The sequence below is a fragment of the Pseudophryne corroboree genome, chromosome 4, assembly GCF_028390025.1.
Source record: "Pseudophryne corroboree isolate aPseCor3 chromosome 4, aPseCor3.hap2, whole genome shotgun sequence".
Taxonomy (NCBI): domain Eukaryota; kingdom Metazoa; phylum Chordata; class Amphibia; order Anura; family Myobatrachidae; genus Pseudophryne; species Pseudophryne corroboree.
In genome coordinates this window covers 687043360-687063914 of record NC_086447.1, presented here as the reverse complement: position 1 = coordinate 687063914, position 20555 = coordinate 687043360, and the positions used below count along the sequence as shown (strand labels likewise).

The 20555-nt window shown below is 43.1% G+C and overlaps 1 protein-coding gene across 3 annotated transcripts in view; it reads left to right on the top strand.

The window, feature by feature from the left end:
• GRM1 (glutamate metabotropic receptor 1) overlaps positions 1-20555 on the top strand; it is an 818622-nt gene that overhangs the window by 732232 nt on the left and 65835 nt on the right. For all 3 annotated transcript variants that reach the window (XM_063917884.1, XM_063917883.1, XM_063917885.1), the window contains exons 7-8: positions 1223-1349; positions 12349-13279. In XM_063917884.1, the coding sequence (XP_063773954.1) occupies positions 1223-1349; positions 12349-13279 (1058 nt within the window). The remainder of the gene's footprint in view (positions 1-1222; positions 1350-12348; positions 13280-20555) is intronic.

Genomic DNA, 20555 nt, shown 5'->3' with positions numbered 1-20555 from the left:
AGAACCTGTGGCGAGCTCAGCTTGCCTGCAAGGGGCTTGCTAGCACTTGCCCTGCTGCCGGCATACTGATGACCGGAATGCCGTTTTCTGTATGCTGACGGCCGGCATCCCAACCGTCGGTAATACATACTGATCCCAATAAATATCACAATTGGGAATATTTATTGCCAACCTCATAGATTATTACTCCCAAGTCGCAATGCAGTAATGTAAACGGGTGGTCTTCAGTTTGCCGGCTGTTGGGATCCCGGCGCACAGTATACCGGCATCGAAATCCCGACACCCGACATACCTACACCTTTTCTCCCTCTTGGGGGTCCGCGACCCCTCTGGAGGGAGAATAGGTAGCGTGGCGCGCCACCGTGCCCACAGAGTGGCGAGTGCAGCGAGCCCGCAAGGGGCTCATTTGCGCTCACTCAGCTGTCAGTATGCCGGCGGTCGGGATTCCGGCGCCAGTATGCTGGGCGCCGAGAGCCCGGCTGCCGGCATACCATATTACACCCATGTAAACTACCGCTTGCATGTATTATAGTTGGAGTGCCGGCACAGAGCTTCAGAAAAAGCTCTGACGCGACAGAAGGCTAGCCACTGCTATCACTTTGCTTCTGGGTTCAGATGTGGCGACTATACTATGGGGGACAACAGAGAGGGATCCGAATGAATTTACAGTACAGTAGCTTATAGGCTACTATGGGCTAACACCATCTGTAGATGGCTATAGCGGCCTGGAAAATGCTGGGGTAAATCTGACTGTTGGGAACTGCTTTTGTGGTTGCAGTTGGGGGGAACCCAGTAGATGTAATATCAGAGATACTGTATATGCTACAGCCCCTCCTCTTTAAATCCTGGAGATACATAGCTTTGTGGCGATCCCCCCTAAAACTGGTGTTTTGGTGGGATTTTCTGCAAAATATCTTTCAGAATGAAATACAGTATGCCCCTTACTCTTACAGTATATTATAGAATAATAATGACTTCACCACTACAAATGAGCTCACCTTCTCTAACACTGGTTACTGAATTTAGTGGTTAAGGCAGCTCAATAAATGATGGTAGAAAAATTTAAATATCTGTGGGAAGAAGATTGGTAATTTGCAGTCTTATACTTATAAATATAAAATATAATAATTGGTTTTTCCACCAAGTAATTGATATTAAACTCTTGAGTAATGTGTTTTGTCCCAGTAGCTAAACTACTTTTACTTTCATTTCCCTACAACAGGTGATCAGGAAAGGTGAAGTGAGCTGCTGCTGGATATGTACCCCATGCAAGGAGAATGAATTTGTGCAGGATGAGTTCACGTGCAAGGCTTGTGATCTGGGCAGGTGGCCCAACCCTGGACTAACAGGTGAGACATGTCAGTTGTATACAGCGTATATGTGAGTATTTTCTTAAGGCAATGTACATACTGTAGGGCCTGATCCAGACTTTATCGCTGCTGTGCGTTTTCACACAGCGGGCGATTATCGAACTACTGTGCATGCATATATACCGCAATGTGCATGCATGACAGACAGCAACGGTGATACTGGGCGAAAATTTCATTTGCATGGTGTACGCAAGGTGACTGACAGGAAGAGGCTGTTTTGTTAACTGGCCGTTTACTGGGTGTGTCCAGAAAAACGCAGCCGTTCCCAGGCATTTTCAAGTAGGGTGTATGACTTCAGCTCCGGCCCCAATCAACCTGATTTCTAAGCTACGCACAGACTGCTCACACTGCAAATTAATGGTGAGTGTGATGCGAATGGTTTTGCAGCTGTCCGCTGACTGAGGGGAATTTTTGCACAGCATACAAATGCATTCGCACACTTGCACGGAGCAAATTTTCACTCCCCCTGGGTGGCAACTATCTTCGCAGGACAGTGTAATTTGCAGCACAGCGATCAGGTCTGAATTTGGCCCACAGTGTTAAAGCATTAAGTTTTAAAAGAGTGGGCCTAATTCAGACCTGATCGCTGCAGAGGGCTGCGATCAGATAGTCGCCGCCCATAGAGAGTGAAAACCCGACCCATGCAAGTGTGCAAATGCATGCGTACGAAAACTTCGCCAGACAGCGGACATCTGCAAATCCATTCACAACTCACTCACCATTAAATGATTTTTCCAATCTGTGCGCAGCCCAGGACTTACTCCTATAGTGCGATAGAACCAGGTTGATCGAGGCTGGAGCTGACGTCACACACCTTCCCTGAAAACGCTTGGGCACGCTTGCGTTTTTCATGACACTCCCAGAATACGACCAGTTACCACCCACAAACGTCCGCTTCCTGTCAATCACCTTGCATACGCCTAGCGATCGAAATTTTTGCACCATTCTGTCACTGTTTGGGCTCGCGCCTGTGCATTGCGGTGCATACACATGCGCAGTCATTTGATAATCGCCCGCTGTGTGATTTCGCACAACAGCGATCAGGTCTGAATTAGGCCCAGTTTCTCCTCTGTAGTGAATCTCAGTCAGCTAAGTGGTGTTCAGAAATTATTCATTGATGGGATTGGGTAAAAACAAGAACAGTCCAGAATGTCAGACTGATCCATCTCCCTGCAGCAAACACTGGAGCTTGTAGTGCATTGCCTCATCAGTTCGTGTCAGGGGAGTGTCCTCAGTGGTGCAAGCAGAAAAAATGTCTTATAGGTACTGTGTGCGTGCGCACACAAAATGGGTGTGGCCAAATGTCACATGGGGCATGGCCAATGAAAATGGGGGCAAGATACACATATGACCCCAATAGTGCCAGATACACGTTGCCCTACAGTGCTAGATATACATTGCCCCACAGTGCCAGATACAGAAATGCCCCCACAGTGCCAGATATGCCCCCAGTGTCATATATGCCCCAAGTGCCAGATACAGAAATGCCCCCAGTGCCAGATCCACATGTCCCCCCCAGTGCCAGATATGCCCTCAGTGTCAGATATGCCCCCAGTGCCAGATACACATGTCCCCGTAGTGCCAGATCCACATGCCCCCTCAGTGCCAGATATGCACCCAGTGCAGATACACATGTCCCCCCAGTGCGGGATAAGCCCTCAGTGTCAGATATGCCCCCAGTGCCAAATACACATGTCCCCCGCAGTGACAGATATGCCCACAGTGCCAGATACACATGTTCCCCCAGTGCCAGATATGCCCCCAGTGCCAGATACACATGTCCCCCAGTGCCAGATATGCCCCCAGTGCCAGATACACATGTCCCCCAGTGCCAGATATGCCCCCAGTGCCAGATACACATGTCCCCCCAGTGCCAGATATGCCCTCAGTGTCAGATATGCCCCCCAGTGCCAGATACAGATGTCCCCTGCAGTGCCAGATATGCCCTCAATGCCAGATACACATGTCCCCCCAGTGCCTGTTATGCCCCCAGTACCAGATACACATGTCCCCCCAGTGCCAGATATGCCCCAATGCCAGATATGCCCCCAGTGCCAGGTATACATACCCCCCTTCCCCTGCTGCTCACAGCTGCTGCTGCTGCTGTCCTGTCTGTGTGTGTGAGGGGAGGAGAGCCTCTTCTGCCCCTCAGTCTCCGGCGTCGGTGCGGGTGTCTTCCTTCAATTCAGCGCCGATCTGTGACCCAATCAAAGCTTGCGGTCCGGCAGTCTTGGCTGCCGGTGCGCAAGCTCTGATTGGCTCACGGGCCGGCGCTGAATTGAAGGAAGACACTGAGGGGCAGGAGAGGCGAACGCTGCACTCTCCTCCCCTCGCAGCAGCGGCGGTGAGCAGCAGAGGGAGGGAGGGACTAGCGCGGAGTGGCGGCCCTTCGGCGGTGGGTGCGGCATGCCCACGGCTAAATTCTTAATGGTATGCCGTACCCACCCGTACCCGCCCACTTGCACTGCTGATTTTCCTGTGTCTGTGGCAGCTGTCATCATGGAGAAAGGGAGGAAGAGATTACAGCCTCCCCATATTCACCCTATCTCCGGACAGAGGCATCTCTAGAGAGCAGGGGACCCATGTGCAGACTCCGTGTGTGGGCCCCCTCCTCTCCCATAGCAGTTACACCGCTACTAGCGCTCTAAGCGCTGTAGACTCTGCGCAGGACTCCGAAAAATGGCCGCTGCGTCATTTTTTCGGAGTCCTGCGCATGCACTGTAGACTCTGGCACTGTACCAGAGTCTCTAGTGGTCAGTGCGCTAGCAGCTGCGTGACGGCTACGGGAGAGGAGGGGGTCCACGCACGGTCAGCAATGGACTCCGGAAAGGTAAGTATAGGAGAAATGGGTGCAGTGTGCGCGGTGTGGCCCCCCCCCCCACCCCCCCCCCCCCCGGGGCATTCCGGGGTCCAGACTGTTCCAGCTTTTACCCAGTCCCTTAATTGACTACAGTTATAAATGAAAATTCAATAAAAAATACTGCTAGTTTTATTTGCAAGAATTGTGTGGTCCTGATAGTCTGAATCAGCCCTTCCCCTTCACACTCCTGCAAACCTACTAACACATAACAACATACTGTACACAGAGCTAGATTAAGGGGGTGCACAGAGGGCAAGTGCGCATTTACAGTACTATCCCCACCTACTCTGTACCATGCACTCAGAGCACTGCACAGTACTGTATGCCGCTCTGTGCATTTTCTCATTGCCTTAGTATGAGTTGGGAATGGCCAGACGAGGACTGTGCCTGGACAGAAAGGGGAGTGGGTGGGTCTGAAGAGGAATCATTCCTAAGAAATTCACAATGATGATTGTATGAATAGCTGCAGTATAACAAAAGAACATATAAAAGTACAAATAAACAGGAATAAAATAAACAAATAATTACACATTTACATGGAATCTGTGCTGGGTGGACAGGAAATTGGAAAGAACCTCAATAACTGATATATCCTCAAGCACTTTTAAACATTCTCTTTCTTCTAACCACTTTTAACCCTTTGCTGTGAGGTCAGTAACTGTCTTTGGGCATGTAAACACTTAAAAGACAAGTTGGGAGTCTTAATCAAAAATGATAATGACATAGCGGACAAACTAAATGAGTTTTTTCAATGGTAACTATTTACAAAAGAGCACCAAATTCAGGGACTAGCACACAATCTCAGTAATGATAATATCCCACTGATAAGTACTTATTTAAGTGAGGAGGTAGTCTGTGACCGATTATAACATTTAAAGATTAATAAGTCACCGGGTCCCGAAGGAATTCACCCAAGGGTTCTAATGGAGCTTCACTCTGAACTTGCAAAATTGCTATTTTTGATCTTTAAAGATTCAGTTATATCAGGTATGGTTCCCAAGGACTATCGTATGGTGGAAGTAGTGCCTATATTCAAATAGGGAAGTAAAGCTGATCCGGATAATTATAGACCAGTTAGTCTTACATTAATAGTGGGGAAAGTATTGGAAGGTATTCTAAGGGATAGTATTTAGAAGTTCCTTAAAGCCAATAAGGTCATTAAAAGGAATCAACATGGATTTGTGAAGGACAGATCATGTAAAACCAACTTACTTGGCTTTTACGAAACAGTAAGTACGAACCTTGATCAGGGTAAGGAGGTAGATGTAATATTTTTAGACTTTGCCAAAGCTTTCGATACAGTACCACACATTATCTATAAGCTACAAGAAATAGGGCCAGGGAGCACAGTATGCACTTTGGTTAAAAATTGGTTAGATAATAGGGTGTCACGCTCGGCGTAAGTTGGGGTTCCGACAACCGAGTTTTGGCTGAAGGGACAGCTACCTGTGAGGAGAGTAAACGAGGTGGCTGAATGTAATTCCTCCTCATTGGGTGGAAGCCAAACTAAGTGCTAACGTTGGCCGGAGGGCATAAAGAAAAGGAGGACTTTGTCGGAAGATAACTGTAGTTTTAATGAATAATCAGGCTGTACCCGAATATTGGAGAAATTGAAGAAACTGGAAGAATTAGAGTCTATGGTTAAATGACTTGAAGAGTGAAGCTGAAGAACTCCGGTAAAGAAGAACGGAAGACTGTGTTTTATGATTAAAAGATGAGGCTGTAGTATTTGGACTTTGAAGAAATGAAGACGTGGTTTGTGATTGAAAGATGAGGCTGAAGAACTTGGACTTTGAAGAAATGAAGACTGTGGTTTGTGATTGAAAGACGAGGCTGAAGAACTTGGACTTTGAAGAAATGAAGACGTGTGCGGGAACTGCCGTTAGCACCTGGAGCTCCTCTACGACCTGGGACCCCGTGAGCGCTTCCACGAGTGGCAACGGACTTAGACAGCAGGACTGCAGCAGCGTTTAGGTAACTGATGGATGAGAGCAACCAGGACCAGGGAACCAGAAGTAACCTGGGAGCACGGGGCTGGAGAACCTTTCACAAGGAGGTAACTTGAAGCACTGGCACTCTCCCTCTGAGCCAGCCCCCTTTTGTAAGGGGAGAACACGCAGGATTGGCTGGACACAGATGGGAACTTCATTGGTAATACTCTGGTCTCCAACATGGCTGCCCCCCAGCACAGGAGACATACTTAGCTGTTAGCACACAGCTTTAGCCAGCTTCTGTCTCTGACACACTATACTGTGTCACCACTAGAGGACCTTACCGCAGTGATCCCCACCGCAGTGCCCGGCTCTCCAGACCCTCGGCCCTTGGCAGCCGCACATCCATCCAGAAGGACCTGCCGCCAGCAGCTCCCTGCCGCCGCAGCCGCGCCAACAAGCGGGACGGTAACCCGCGGGAGCACCCGCCGGAGGTAAGGCTCCGGAGCCTGACATAGTAAACAGCCCGTTGTGGTTAATGGATCATTTTCAAATTGGGCTGAAGAGCTAAGTGGTGTGCCACAAGGCTCTGTACTAGGACCACTGTTGTTCAACATTTTCATTAACGACCTAATGGAAGGTCTAGAGAGCATGGTGTAAATTTTTGTTGCAGACGATACCAAATTGTGTAAGGTTATAAAGACGGATGAGGATGCTGAGTCTCTTCAGAACGACTTAGGTAAACTAGAAGCATGCGCAGCCAAATGGAGAATGTGCTTCAGACAAGTGTAAGGTAATGCACTGTGGTAGCATTACCTTACAGACAAGTGTAGCATTACCTTACAGACAAGTGTAAGGTAATGCACTGTGGTAGCAAGAACAAAAATAACACATACATATTAAATGGGGTAAAATTAGGGCATTCTGTACTGGAAAAGGACTTAGGTGTTCTCATAGATAGCAAACTAAGCAGCAGTAGGATTGCAGCAAAGAAGGCTAATAAGATATTAGCATGCATAAAACGGGGAATTGATGCAAGGGACGAGAGTGTTATACTCCCATTATACAAATCACTAGTGAGGCCACATCTTGAATACTGTGTACAATTTTGGGCACCATACTACAAAAAAGATATCCTGGAGCTAGAAAAGGTTCAGAGATGGGCGACCAAACTAATTAAGGGCATGGAGAAACTGGAATACGAGGAAAGGCTTGCAAGGCTAGGCATGTTACTGGAAAAGAGGAGACTAAGAGGGATATGATCAACATCTACAAATATATAAGGGGACAATACTGAGAGCTTGCGCGGGACCTGTTTTTGATAAGATCAACACAGAGGACTCGTGGACACTCGCTTAGGTTAGAGGAGAGGAGATTCTGCACAATGCGGCATAAAGGCTTTTTCACGGTAAGGACAATACGTGTTTGGAATTCCCTGCCTGAGGGAGTTGTAATGGCGGACTCAGTCAACACCTTTAAGAATGGGTTAGATAAATTCCGAATGGATAAGGATATACAGGGTTATGATGCGTAGTCGCGCACTATAGTTACTATAAAAAGAGGGATAATAAGCAACGGCTGACATCAGCATCAGACAAAATTATAAACCAAAATAATTCTGCATAGGAGACCACAAATAGGTTGAACTCGATGTACAAATTGTCTTTTTTCAACCTTAGATACTATGTTACTTCTATAACCATTTACTATCCTTTTTGGCCAAACACAATACTGCCTCACAGCACTGAGGTCATGGGTTTGATTCCAACCATGACTCTACCTGTGTGGAGTTTGCATATTCTCCCCGTACCTGCGTGGGTTTCCTCCAGGTACTCCAGTTTCCTCCCACAATCCAAAAATATACTGGTAGGTTATTTGGCTACCAACAAAATTAACCCTAGCGTGAGTGTGTGTTTGTGTGTGTACATGTGATAGGGAATATAGATTGTAAGCTCCACTGGGGCAGGGACTGATGTGAATGGCCAAATATGCTCTGTAAAGTGCTGCGGAATATGTGTGCGCTATATAAATAACTGATAATAAATAATAAATAAATCACAGAAACAGTTCTGTCTTGGACACATACGGAGAGTGGCCACCCAAAAATATACAAAAGCTAAGCCTTAAATATAAGTGACTCAAGTAAAAAAAATGCATCACAAATATACTGTGTGTACAGTTTCAATATCCAATACAACATCTCAAATGGAAATGTGTAATTATCAATTAAACTATCACTAAGGCCCAGATTTATCAAGCCTTGGAGAGTGATAAATAGCACAGTGATAAAGTACCAACCAATCAGCTCCCAACTGTCAGTTTTCAAACACAGCCTGTAACATGGCAGTTAGGAGCTGATTAACTGATATTTTAGCACTGTGCTATTTATCACTCTCCAAGGCTTGATAAATCTGGGCATTAATCTCTGTTATGTAGGTCATTACAGTAGTGATTACTACAGAGACCTCACCAACATTCAAATAATGTACTGTTTCACTTGAGTAAAGAAATAACATAGGAAAGATGGCGTTATCTAAGTTGCTGAGTAATACAGTGCCTATTAAAAGTACTCATTCCCCTTTGGCTGTTTCACATATGTAGTTTCACACTGTGCAGTGTTCCAACATGAAAGGAATCATGATGGATTTAATTGAAATGTATTCCTCCTAATCAATACAAAGTACGCAATAGTGTGGCAGCAACACTTTAATTCAATCTTTTGTCAAAATTAGTTAGGAACAAAAACTGAAAATAAGTGTTTGCATTAGTATCTCTATTTTAGATTTCCTCTGAAGGAAGCAAGTCACATAAATAGTTTCTTGGAGTCCAAGTAAAGACTAAAAACAAAGACAAAAGAACATTCCATTCATATACTGTACAAGGTCATTGAGATGTACCAATTAGGAAAAGAGTACAAGAATATTTATAAGGCACTGAATATACCCTGAAGCACGGTTCCGTGCATCTAAAAAATGGAGAATATGAAACTGCCTAGAACAGGCCATCCTTCAAAATTGAACGTTCAGACAAGAAGAGCTCTATTAAGGGAGCCCAACAAAAGGCCAATGGCAACTCTAAAGGATTTACAGCCATTCATGCCAAAGATGGTAGTAACTCTGCATGGGATTTATACAGTACAGATGTGTCCTCTCTCATCTATTTCACCACATGCTTATGCATCATGGGTGCGCTTATTAGGTCCTGCGTGCGACTCCATGCGATACTATGTGCCCACGCACATTCTAGCGGCAAAGATGAGCTTACACTCATCTGTATATCACTTGCACTTCATGGAACAAGTCAAAGCCCAGATCTCAATTTAAAACATGTTGTCCATCAATGATCACTATGCAAATTATTGGAGTTTGAGCAATTTTGAGAAGAAAAAAAGACTCAAATTCCAGTGTCTAGAGGTGCAAAACTGATAGACACTTACCCAAATAGACCCAGAGGTATAATTGCTGCAGAAGGTGATTGTACTATATTCAGGGCCGGTGCAAGGTTTCTCATCACCATAGGCAAAGCTTCAGCCTACTGACACCAAGCCCCCCCACCCCTCCATGTCACACACACACATACACCAATATCCACTTTCCAGTCAGTAAAGGGGTGAGTGGGGCATATAAGGCAGCAGTGGTATTCGGTGCAGTCCTTTCCATTTTTATATCAATTATTCTTTATAATAGTATTTCAGTTGAGACCACAAGGCTATGGTATGGATATTGGATAAGATAAGTATGTACATACAAAACATATGTATAGCTTAGTGTGGTGTGTTTGTAAGGATGAAATTCAGAATCCAGAATGAATAATCAATGATAAATTAAAATTGACAGACAAGTCACAAATCAGGTGCATTCCCATGAAAAATCTCACTGTATAAATACCAAGCCAATGTGTGGATATCTCTGATCCTTGATCTGTATCCTACTGTATATGAGGGATAGTGATATAAGGAGACCAGTGTCTTTTGAGAATTGAAAAGGAATTGGGGCAGTATTGAGACATATGCTCCTAACAGTTTTTGGTGACGCTCTTTCTGCATGCTGACCTACAGATGTCCCCTCTGGCCAATTTAAAAAGAGATGGGCTGGCGCACTCATCTTAGACTGAGTGCATGTTGATGAATGGAATGGATCTCAGAGATCCATTCCTGCCGTCACCGGGTGCCACACGAAAAATGCCTGCCAATAGTTTGCGGACCCCTGGTCTAAAAGAAGGATGTCTTTTTCAGAGATATCCTTCATTTTTCTCCCAGGCAGCTTCTGCGGGCCACCCCCTCAGGTTCCTGGTGCCCTTAGGCAGCTGCCTAAAGCTGCCTTATGGAAGCGCCGGCCCTGACTGTATTAACCCTGGTGTAGATACTAATGTAATTTATTTTTTGTTACTACGTTACTAATTAATTTTGATAAATGGATGGATTACATTGTTTTTGTTTGTACATAATCAAGCACTTTGTATTGTTCAGTGGGGATACATTTTAAATTAAATCCATCATGGTTCTACACAGCAACATGTGAAACAGCCCAGGAAAGGGGGGGGGGGGAGAGGGCTGAGTGTATACCATTACTAATCACTGTAGCTAGTATATAGCTAACTGTACAATGCATTACTTACTGCAAACAGCTTATGAATTTGCGTTCATTTTATATATATATATATATATATATATATATATATATATATAAAGCTATAACACTTTTTCCAATATAAATATTGTAAGTAGCACAATTAGCATTCTTCAATTACATAACATTTTCCCAAACTACTAGTCTCTGATAAAGTAAATTGTCACTTTTGCTTGCTACATACAGAGTTTTGCTGGTAACTACTTTGTATAATGCACAGCCAAGACTGTTTCACATCAGGATAACACAAAAACACCATAAGGTGATATTGTAGAAAGTGCCAAGCAGACGGAGATTACCTTAAACAAACTGTGTGCTTATGTAGTGAATTTGAATAGTAATGCAATTTCCATTTCTATTTTGTTGTGCAACAATGTATTTGCTTAATGTATAACCAACCAACGGCATCTGCTGCAAAGTGTATTGTTTGTACTCAAACTAACCATCCTGCTGAATCTCAGCCTGAAATGAACCTACTGTTTGTCTGATGTATTCTATAATGAGGATTAAATGACACACACAAAGAATAGTTAAAGAGGCCCTTTCATCAAAAAGTACATTAAAATGTTATATTTATATATGTAGCCAGAAATTAGGTTGACTAAACAGCTTCATCCATCTAAAATGATCTACCCATTTCCTAGTCAAGCAAGTAGGCTTTACAGTAGCTTCTAAAATGTTATAAAGTGAGATAAACTGGTCATGTTTTATTTTTTATTTTTTTAGTAACAAAAACAAACATGGCCAAGTGCCCAGTGGACTAGTGCAAGATTTGAGTTGGTGGACTCTAATGACTACACACATTAAGGCAGAGACTGGCAGTCTGTGACTAACAACCTCTGGCAGTAACCCAGTAACTGACACCTATCACTATCCCCATAGATCTCTATGGGCATGGGTGAGGGCCTAATTCTGACCTGATTGTAGCAGCAAATTTGTTAGCAGATGGGTAAAACCATGTGCACTGCAGGTGGGGCAGATATTACATTTGCAGAGAGAGTTAGATTTGGGTGGGTTATAGTGTTTCTGTGCAGGGCTGCTTTATTTTTACACTGCAATTTAGATTTCAGTTTGAACACACCCCACCCAAATCTAACTCTCTCTGCACGTTATATCTGCCCCCCCCTGCAGTGCACATGGTTTTGCCCAACTGCTAACAAAATTGCTGCTGCGATCAACTCTGAATTAGGCCCTGAATCAGGCTACAAGTAAGGAATATCCTAGACTTCCCCACTAATTTAGGCTATCTTTTGATTTTGCATTACCCATACCCAGCAATGGAAGACCAGTGAAGTTGGAGAGGTGCTTTGTGGTACACATTTTGTCATATGCAGTGGGGGCACTTCATTTATGACCCTGATTAATCCCCAGTGACTGGTAGACCTTAGAACTTTTTTTTATTTAAATACAGTTCTAAGTGCTCTCTTATAGCTGTATAGTTTTGATCATTTGGATTATTAAAAAAATATATATACATTTTTAGCTATATAGGAAAACAAACTTTTATATACACTTTCTAGTAAGTAGCAAAATTATGTATTAATTTTTTTTTTTAACAGGTTGTGAGCCGATAGTTATTAAATATCTACAATGGAGGGACATTGAATCCATCATTGCTGTGGCGTTTTCTTGCGTGGGCATCCTCATCACCATGTTTGTCACTTTGATTTTCATACTCTACAGAGACACCCCTGTGGTTAAATCTTCAAGCCGAGAACTCTGTTTCATTATATTGGCTGGGATTTTCCTTGGTTATATATGCCCTTTCACACTGATCGCCAGGCCCACCACAACCTCCTGTTATCTGCAGCGCCTCTTGGTTGGTCTCTCCTCGGCAATGTGCTACTCAGCTCTGGTGACCAAAACCAATCGCATTGCTCGAATACTAGCAGGGAGCAAGAAGAAGATCTGCACTCGTAAACCCCGTTTTATGAGTGCCTGTGCCCAATTGATCATCGCCTCAATGTTGATAAGCATGCAACTTACATTGGTGGTTACCTTAACTATCATGGAGCCCCCTATGCCAATCCTCTCTTATCCAAGCATTAAAGAAGTCTATTTGATCTGTAATACTAGTAATTTAGGTGTAGTGGCCCCTCTTGGCTACAATGGACTTCTTATTATGAGCTGCACCTACTATGCATTCAAGACTCGCAATGTTCCAGCTAATTTCAATGAAGCAAAATACATTGCATTTACGATGTACACTACTTGTATTATCTGGTTAGCATTTGTCCCAATTTATTTTGGGAGCAACTACAAGATTATTACCACATCATTTGCCGTCAGCCTTAGTGTCACAGTTGCTTTGAGCTGTATGTTCACTCCCAAGATGTATATTATCATTGCCAAACCCGAGAGGAACGTTCGAAGTGCTTTCACCACCTCCGATGTTGTACGTATGCATGTTGGGGATGGAAAAACACCGTGCAGATCAAATACATTCCTCAGCATCTTCAGAAGAAAGAAACCTAACACTGGAAATACAAAGTAAGTACATAGGAGACTTTTCAATTACTCTTGCTGTGGTCACTCTTCTTTGATGGACCTTTAAATATTTGAAAATATTAAGAATGCTTTTTTCATTATAATTCTAAACATTTTTTTTTATAATACGGTACAACAGCTGTTATTTGTTAACTTAATTATTAAAAAAAAAACTTTTTTATTTATTTTTCAGCATCATCAATATAACAGGCAGATGGTCTTATAAGTAAAGTGCAAAAATAATTTATTTGTTGTCTGAAGTAAGGATCTTTGGGGGAGGGCTAAATAAATTCATACAAAGTGCTGAGATGTTTGTTTGGATTCAGTTTGATAGGTATGGATTTATTATGTACAGAGGATTGTTTTGGCACTCATGTTGTTTTCTCTTCTTGAGCTCAGTTAATAAAATATCAACACAATTAATTTACATTTCCATGTTAAATCACACCTTTTACTTCAGTAATGAGAACTAATTCTCACTTTAGCAAAACAGATCTTCTGCAAACCATAGAAGAAAACATTATTATGCACTAATAAGCAAACGCAACCATTTATCAGTCATCATGTTTTCTAGATATACAGTATATTGCTGAAGTATAATTAATTATTATAATTATTTTAACTGTAATAACTTTCAGTTGATATAAGATTAATCAATCGATTAAAGGGCCCATTTATCAACGAGTTTAAGCTATTTAGAACTTGTTTTATATGTTTGAACCAATCAGTTCCTAAGTGTCATGTATTTGAAAAATGACAGTTGAGAGCTGATTGGCTGGAGCACCATTTATCATACGCATTGAGATTTAAATAGCTAAAACTCTTTAAAAAAGTAGGTCCTTTAATATTAAATATATTACTCCTAATGTATATACCTGTCCACGTATAATCTAGAGATCAATCTTGCCCCTTATACATTTATAATTTCTTAAATTTGGCGGGTTTTCTTTCCATAAATTATCGTAACACAGTGTAAGTCAGTTTTTAGAAAGAGACAATGATTTATCACACTGGAAATAAATAACTTGACTTTTGAGTCATATTAAAAACTGCTTAAATATGACTGCTATTTGTACCCCTAGTAGCTAGAAATAAACTGTACACATACTGAGAAAGAAAAGGCAAGCTTTCCCTTGTGTAGTGCACCAAAAATATTTTAAAAAATGCTAGTCTCAGTAGTATTCACACACTGTGGTGGAGATGTATTAAGTTTTGAGGTAGCATTTAACAAGTACATTCTATATAATGATAGGTAGAAGCTGATTATGGGCAACTTCTCCGCTGGTCTCCTTCTCCACTCTTTGGAAAGTGTTATACGCTTCTCCCTGTATATGAACAAACTTGCAAAAAAGAGGGTTAAAAGTACAGGCGATAATGGAAAAAATAAAAAAAATATAATTACTTTTTTATAACAGTATCATGGAACAAAAGGCATGAAGACATCCCACACAGTTTTTCTGGACCTGAGCAATAGATGTGCTGACATCTAGGAGAGAAAGCAATGGTAGAGATAAAGGGTGTGCTTTCGTATTAGCAGCTGATACTTATACTGGTCATACATAGGAATTTGATGGAAAAAGTTGCACTTTGTTTTGTTTATATGCAAACTTTTATATCAAATGTACCTGTTTATAAGAGTCCTATTTATCACAATTTGCATTTTCAATTATGTGATAAAAAAGTACGCCTATATTTGTTAACATGAAAATAATAATTTTTATTCAAATTTAGCCAGCTTCAGTTGCTGGGAGACGGGCCCCAATACGAGCCTGCCTGGCAAAGAAATGGAAACAGTAATAGCTTACGCTACCACTCTGATTTCTGATTCTGGTGCCACGCGACCAATGTTCATGTGCGGCCATTGGCCATTGTGAACAAAGGATGAGCAATCTGGAGGATCCCTTTCCATTACAATCTGCAATATAGTAGCCCAAACACTACTATAGGCCGACACCATCAGCAGATGCTTCGAAGATCCAATTGCATAGCAGCCCCCATGGACACCTATGGGAGCTGCTTTATGGAGGGAAATGGAGGGACTGCAGCAGATGTCAGAGATCCGCTATGCCCTTGAGCACCGACTTTAGTAGATGCTAGACTATCGTCAACATCATGACTGGTGACAGCAGGTTGATGTTCTCTAAACTGATTGTTATCCATTTTAAGTGCATGAATCACAGGGTTAGATGCATGTGAAGAGGGTACAGTGCACCAAATAGTACTAACAATAGAACTTCACAATATATTTTTTATATAACTTGTAGCTCCTTTCAAACTGCATGAATCACAGGGTTAGATACACTTGAAGAAAGTGCACTACGGTACAGCACACCAAATAGTACAAACAACAGAAATTAACAATATATTTCTTATATGACTTGCAGCTCTTTTGAAACTGCCTGAATCACAGGGTTAGAATCATGTGAAGAAAGCGCACTAGGGTAATAGTACAAACAATAGAACTTTACTATATAGATTTTTTTTTATAACGCAGCTCCTTTCAAACTGCGTGAATCACAGAATTTATAGATGCACTTGAAGAAAGCGCACTAGGGTACAGTGAAACAAGCAGTTCAAACAATAGAACTTTACTGTATTTTTATATTTCTATTTTTTTTTAGCTTTCAGTTCGCAGATCACTGCGTGGAATCACAGGGCTTATAGATATACATGAACACAGCGCAATAGGATAAAGCGCTGTAGTGCAAACAGTACAAACAAATAAACAATAGCTATATATATATATATTTTTTTTTTTACTTGCAGTGCACAGATCACTGTGTGGAATCACAGGGCTTAAAGATGCACAGGAACACAGTGCACCAAACAGTACAATTTACAGCAGAGTATAGTGCGGCGTGTCCCTATATACAGTTACTATACTGCACAGCCACAATTAGTCTGGAGTCTCTAGAACAGGCTTTTTCAACCAGTGTGCCGTGGCACACTAGTGTGCCGCGACCAGTTGCAAGGTGTGCCGCGGAGCCAGAGCAGCTTCCTGCACCTTCAGAGTGAACTGTTGGCCCAGGCTCTTCTTAGTGGATCAGTCATTCTCCGGCCGTGACCTATGCCTTGAAGACGGTGTGATATCATAGGTCACGGCTGCCGCGTCTCACCACCCAGCTAGCCCACCCACCTGCATACACATTTTCCAGTTCCCGCCAGCATACACAGCTTTCCTTGCCCATCCACTTACACACCTGCCCGGACGCCCGCCCGCTGCCCAGTATTCGCAGAACTTCACTATGAACAACCCCCCGCCACTGAGGGACAGGGAGGAGGACAGCTGATAATAATATTTGTTATTTTATTTCTCCTGTGGGGAACAATAGGATTTCAATAGGATTTATGTGGGGAGAATAAGAATTTATGGATTTATGGGGGTAACAATGTGAATAATTCATGTGGGGAGCAATAGGATTTATATGGGGAGAAATGTGATTGATTTATGTGTAGAGCAATAGGATTTATGTAGGGAGCAACATGATTTATGTGGGGAGCAATGTGATTGTTTTTTCTGTGTAGGCCAATGTGTGTGGATTTTTTTTTTACTGTGAGGGCCAATGTGTGTGTTTTGTTTTTTTCTGTGGGGAACTGATGGTGTGCCTTGGCAATTTTAAAATATTGTTCAGTGTGCCGCGAGTAAAAAAAGGTTGAAAATCACTGCTCTAGAAGGACACGGCAGAGTATAATGCAGCGTGTCCATATAAAGTTACTGCAGGGTATACTGCACAGCCACAATGAATCTGGAGTCTGGATGGATACAGCACAGCAGAATATAGCCCAGTGTGCCCCTATATATACAGTCAGTCACTATTGCACAGCCTCAATTAGTCTGGAGTCTGGATGGTTACAGCACATCCAAAACAGCAGAGTGTAGCACAGCAAGCAGCAGCGTGCATTGAGTGGATCAGCGCCAGATGTCCAGGCAGCGGCACCTTATATGGAATCCAAGTCCCGCAAGAATCTGATGCCGGGAAGATGACGTTCGGCCTCGATGTGGAATATGAGTCTGGCGGGAACTCCCGGGCCATATCTCGGGTGCGCTCAGATTCCCATTGTTCTGAGAGGCTTGGATTCTGTGGAATCCGAACCACTCATCTCTAATCCATATACTATATCTGTGGTGTCCACCTGTATTAATATGCATGTATCTTAAAATACAAACATAGCAACTTAAGTATGCACACTCAAATTTGTGCACACCATCAACAGGAAACTTTCAAGTTCCACCCAAAATCCACCCCTAAACATTTTTCCATCACAGGTTGAGCATATCAGTTAAATTCACTTCTGAAAAATGTAATAGAGGTGACAAGGACTGAGCTTCACTCACCTTAAAGCTGCATTACCACATGCACATTATATTTTGCTATCCTCCTCCCACACCTGACCACACCTGGATCCTGTTTCTTACAAGTGTTTCCCAAATCACTTCCATAGAAACATAGAATTTGACAGCAGATGAGAACCACTTGGCCCATCTAGTCTGCCGCTTTTGTTTATCCTTTAGGTAGCTTAAACCCTTTTTGAACCTTAGTTCTTTGTAAGGATATTCATATGCATATCCCAAGCATGTTTAAATTGCTCTACTGCCTTAGCCTCTACCACTTCTGATGGGAGGCTATTCCACTTATCTACTACCCTTTCTGTGAAGTAATTTTTCCTTAACGTTTCCCTGAACCTTTCTCCCCCCAGTTTCCATGTATATCCTTAAATTCTGATACTTATTTTCCACATACGACGGGATTACGTATGTGATGTAATGTGTGTATTGATGAGACAATGGAGATTCAGTAATGGCCTAGGTCAATAACAATGGAAGCAGTACTAGAGAAACAGGAGCGCTGGAGCTAGATGGTAAGTACCAAAGAGAGCTTTAAATACAAGAAGCAAGCTTGAATCTCCCTCAGCAATCACCTAACCACTACTACAGTTTCAGTAGAGTGCTATGCGCCCGTCTTTATGAGGAGGATGCCACAAAAACTTAACAGAGTGATACCTAACATGGGGAGCAGGCAGGAGGCCAAGTGACAGCCTTCTCTCCCCTATACTGAACGTGGAAAAGGAGTTTAACCTTTCAGCAGAGTTGAAAGTTTGTGTGAATAATACAATAAATGTCACAACTATTTTTTTTGGATATCTATACAGTAGATACAAAATATTTTGTCTGCAACTCATGACAGTTCAATAAAATATGATACAGTAAGCAGCCCTTTAATTGAAATTTTAATTCATTTGTTGTAAGTAATGGCCACAGAGGGTGGAGGGCAGTAAAATAAATTTATGGAACCTAGAGGATGACGGGCTGGAATAGTTTGGGAATCAGTGGTTAGGGGGTAGTGTAGTGCAGCTTTACAATGCCAATTTTATAATAAGAAACTCCAAAACCACCCATTTCCATGAAAACATGTAACACAATAACATAATGCACATAGAATTGATCTGAGACAACCTGCTACACATAGTCAAGCCGGGCTGTCCAATCTACAGATAAACCTTTATCCAGAAAATCCTAAATCCAAGGCTTTCCAGATACTGTAATATATCCCACACCTGTAATGATAGTGATAAAAAAAATGATAACAGTCCATAACATGTTAGCAGCAATCCCCCAAAGTCCTTTGTGCATAGTGCACAGAATGCCTGTGTTGTGATCTATCCATTCCTTGTGTTTTTGCAATCCTTATAGTAATATCTCTAACTATAACCAAACAAAACCTAACTCAAAAAACAACTACAGGGATTATGCTTCTGTCACAAATAAATAATGCCCAGTAGCTCATGTATTGATTCCTAGTCTTTAAATCATCTACCAGTGCCGGTGCTAGGGTGTTCGGCGCCCCCCTGCAAACTATAAATTTGCGCCCTCCCATATTTTACAAAGGGACAGCGCTTGTCAATAAAAGGATGTGGTCTCACAAGGAAGGGACGTGGCCACACAATAGTACCCCCATTTAAAACACCCCCAGTAGTGGCGCTGCTTCCACATAATGCCCCAGTTGTATCACAGCTTACACATAATGCCCCCGTAGTAGCGCCGCTTCCACATAATGACCCCAGTAGTAGCCCCGATTACACATAACGAAGCTTACATGTAACACCCCCAGTAGTAGCGCAGCTTACACATAACGCCCCCAGTAGTAGCGCAGCTTACATGTAACGCCCCCAGTAGTAGCACAGCTTACATGTAACGCCCCCAGTAGTAGCGCAGCTTACACATAACGCCCCAGTAGTAGCGCTGCTTACACATAATGCCCCAGTAGTAGCACCGCTTCCACATAACGACCCCAGTAGTAGCGCTGCTTACACATAACGCCCCCAGTAGTAGCGCAGCTTACACGTAACGCCCCAGTAGTAGCACAGCTTACAAATAATGCCCCCAGTATTAGCGCAGCTTACAAATAACGCCCCCAGTAGTAGCGCAGCCTACACATAGCGCCCCGAGTAGTAGCGAAGCTTACACATAACACCACAGTAGTAGCGCAGCTTACAAATAACACCCCCAGTAGTAGCGCAGATTACAAATAATGCCCCCAGTAGTAGCGCAGCTTACAAATAACATCCACAGAAGTGCAGTTTATTCACATTTTGCCCCCCCCCCCCCCCCCCCGCACACATACATAAATACACACACACTTACTCACTCTCGCTTCACTTACTTATCAGTCTGGCTCGCAGGATCTGGAGCAGCATGTCCTCTGTGGTACTGCAGTCTTCTGGTCCTGTGTAGCCCCTCCCCCTTTTCATCTGTGTAGCCCCACCCCCTTTTCACCCATGTAGCTCCACCCCCCTTCGTCCGATCAGTTAGGATGGGATGTACTCAGCTGTCCCGCTGCGTTAGCTGCCTTCACTGCGCTGCCTTTGACATTCTCAATGGGAACAGTTCTCCTCCAGCCGGCGCTGCCGTACGCTCCCTGTTGTTTTCTCCCCAGGCTTCCCCTCGCTGGTATTATGCACATATGATGGTGAGCTGCTCAATCAGATTGTAATTTCACTCAGGTGCTAAAAGGGAGGGGTAATTCTGTGGAAGAAAAAACAATTTGTGTTCCCTAATGCACACTGAGTGAAAAGTAATAATACTACATAATAATCAGATAATACGGAGATCTTAGTTGCGTATATATCTGCAGATATAGGGTTAAGCCCCCAGGCCGATCAACAAGGCTTCTCCGTCACTGGGGGTCCCTAATACTAGGTATGGGTCCGGGGTGCACCCCCCTTCTTCCGATCAGTTAGGGCGGGATGTACTCAGCTGTCCCGCCGCGTTAGCTGCCTT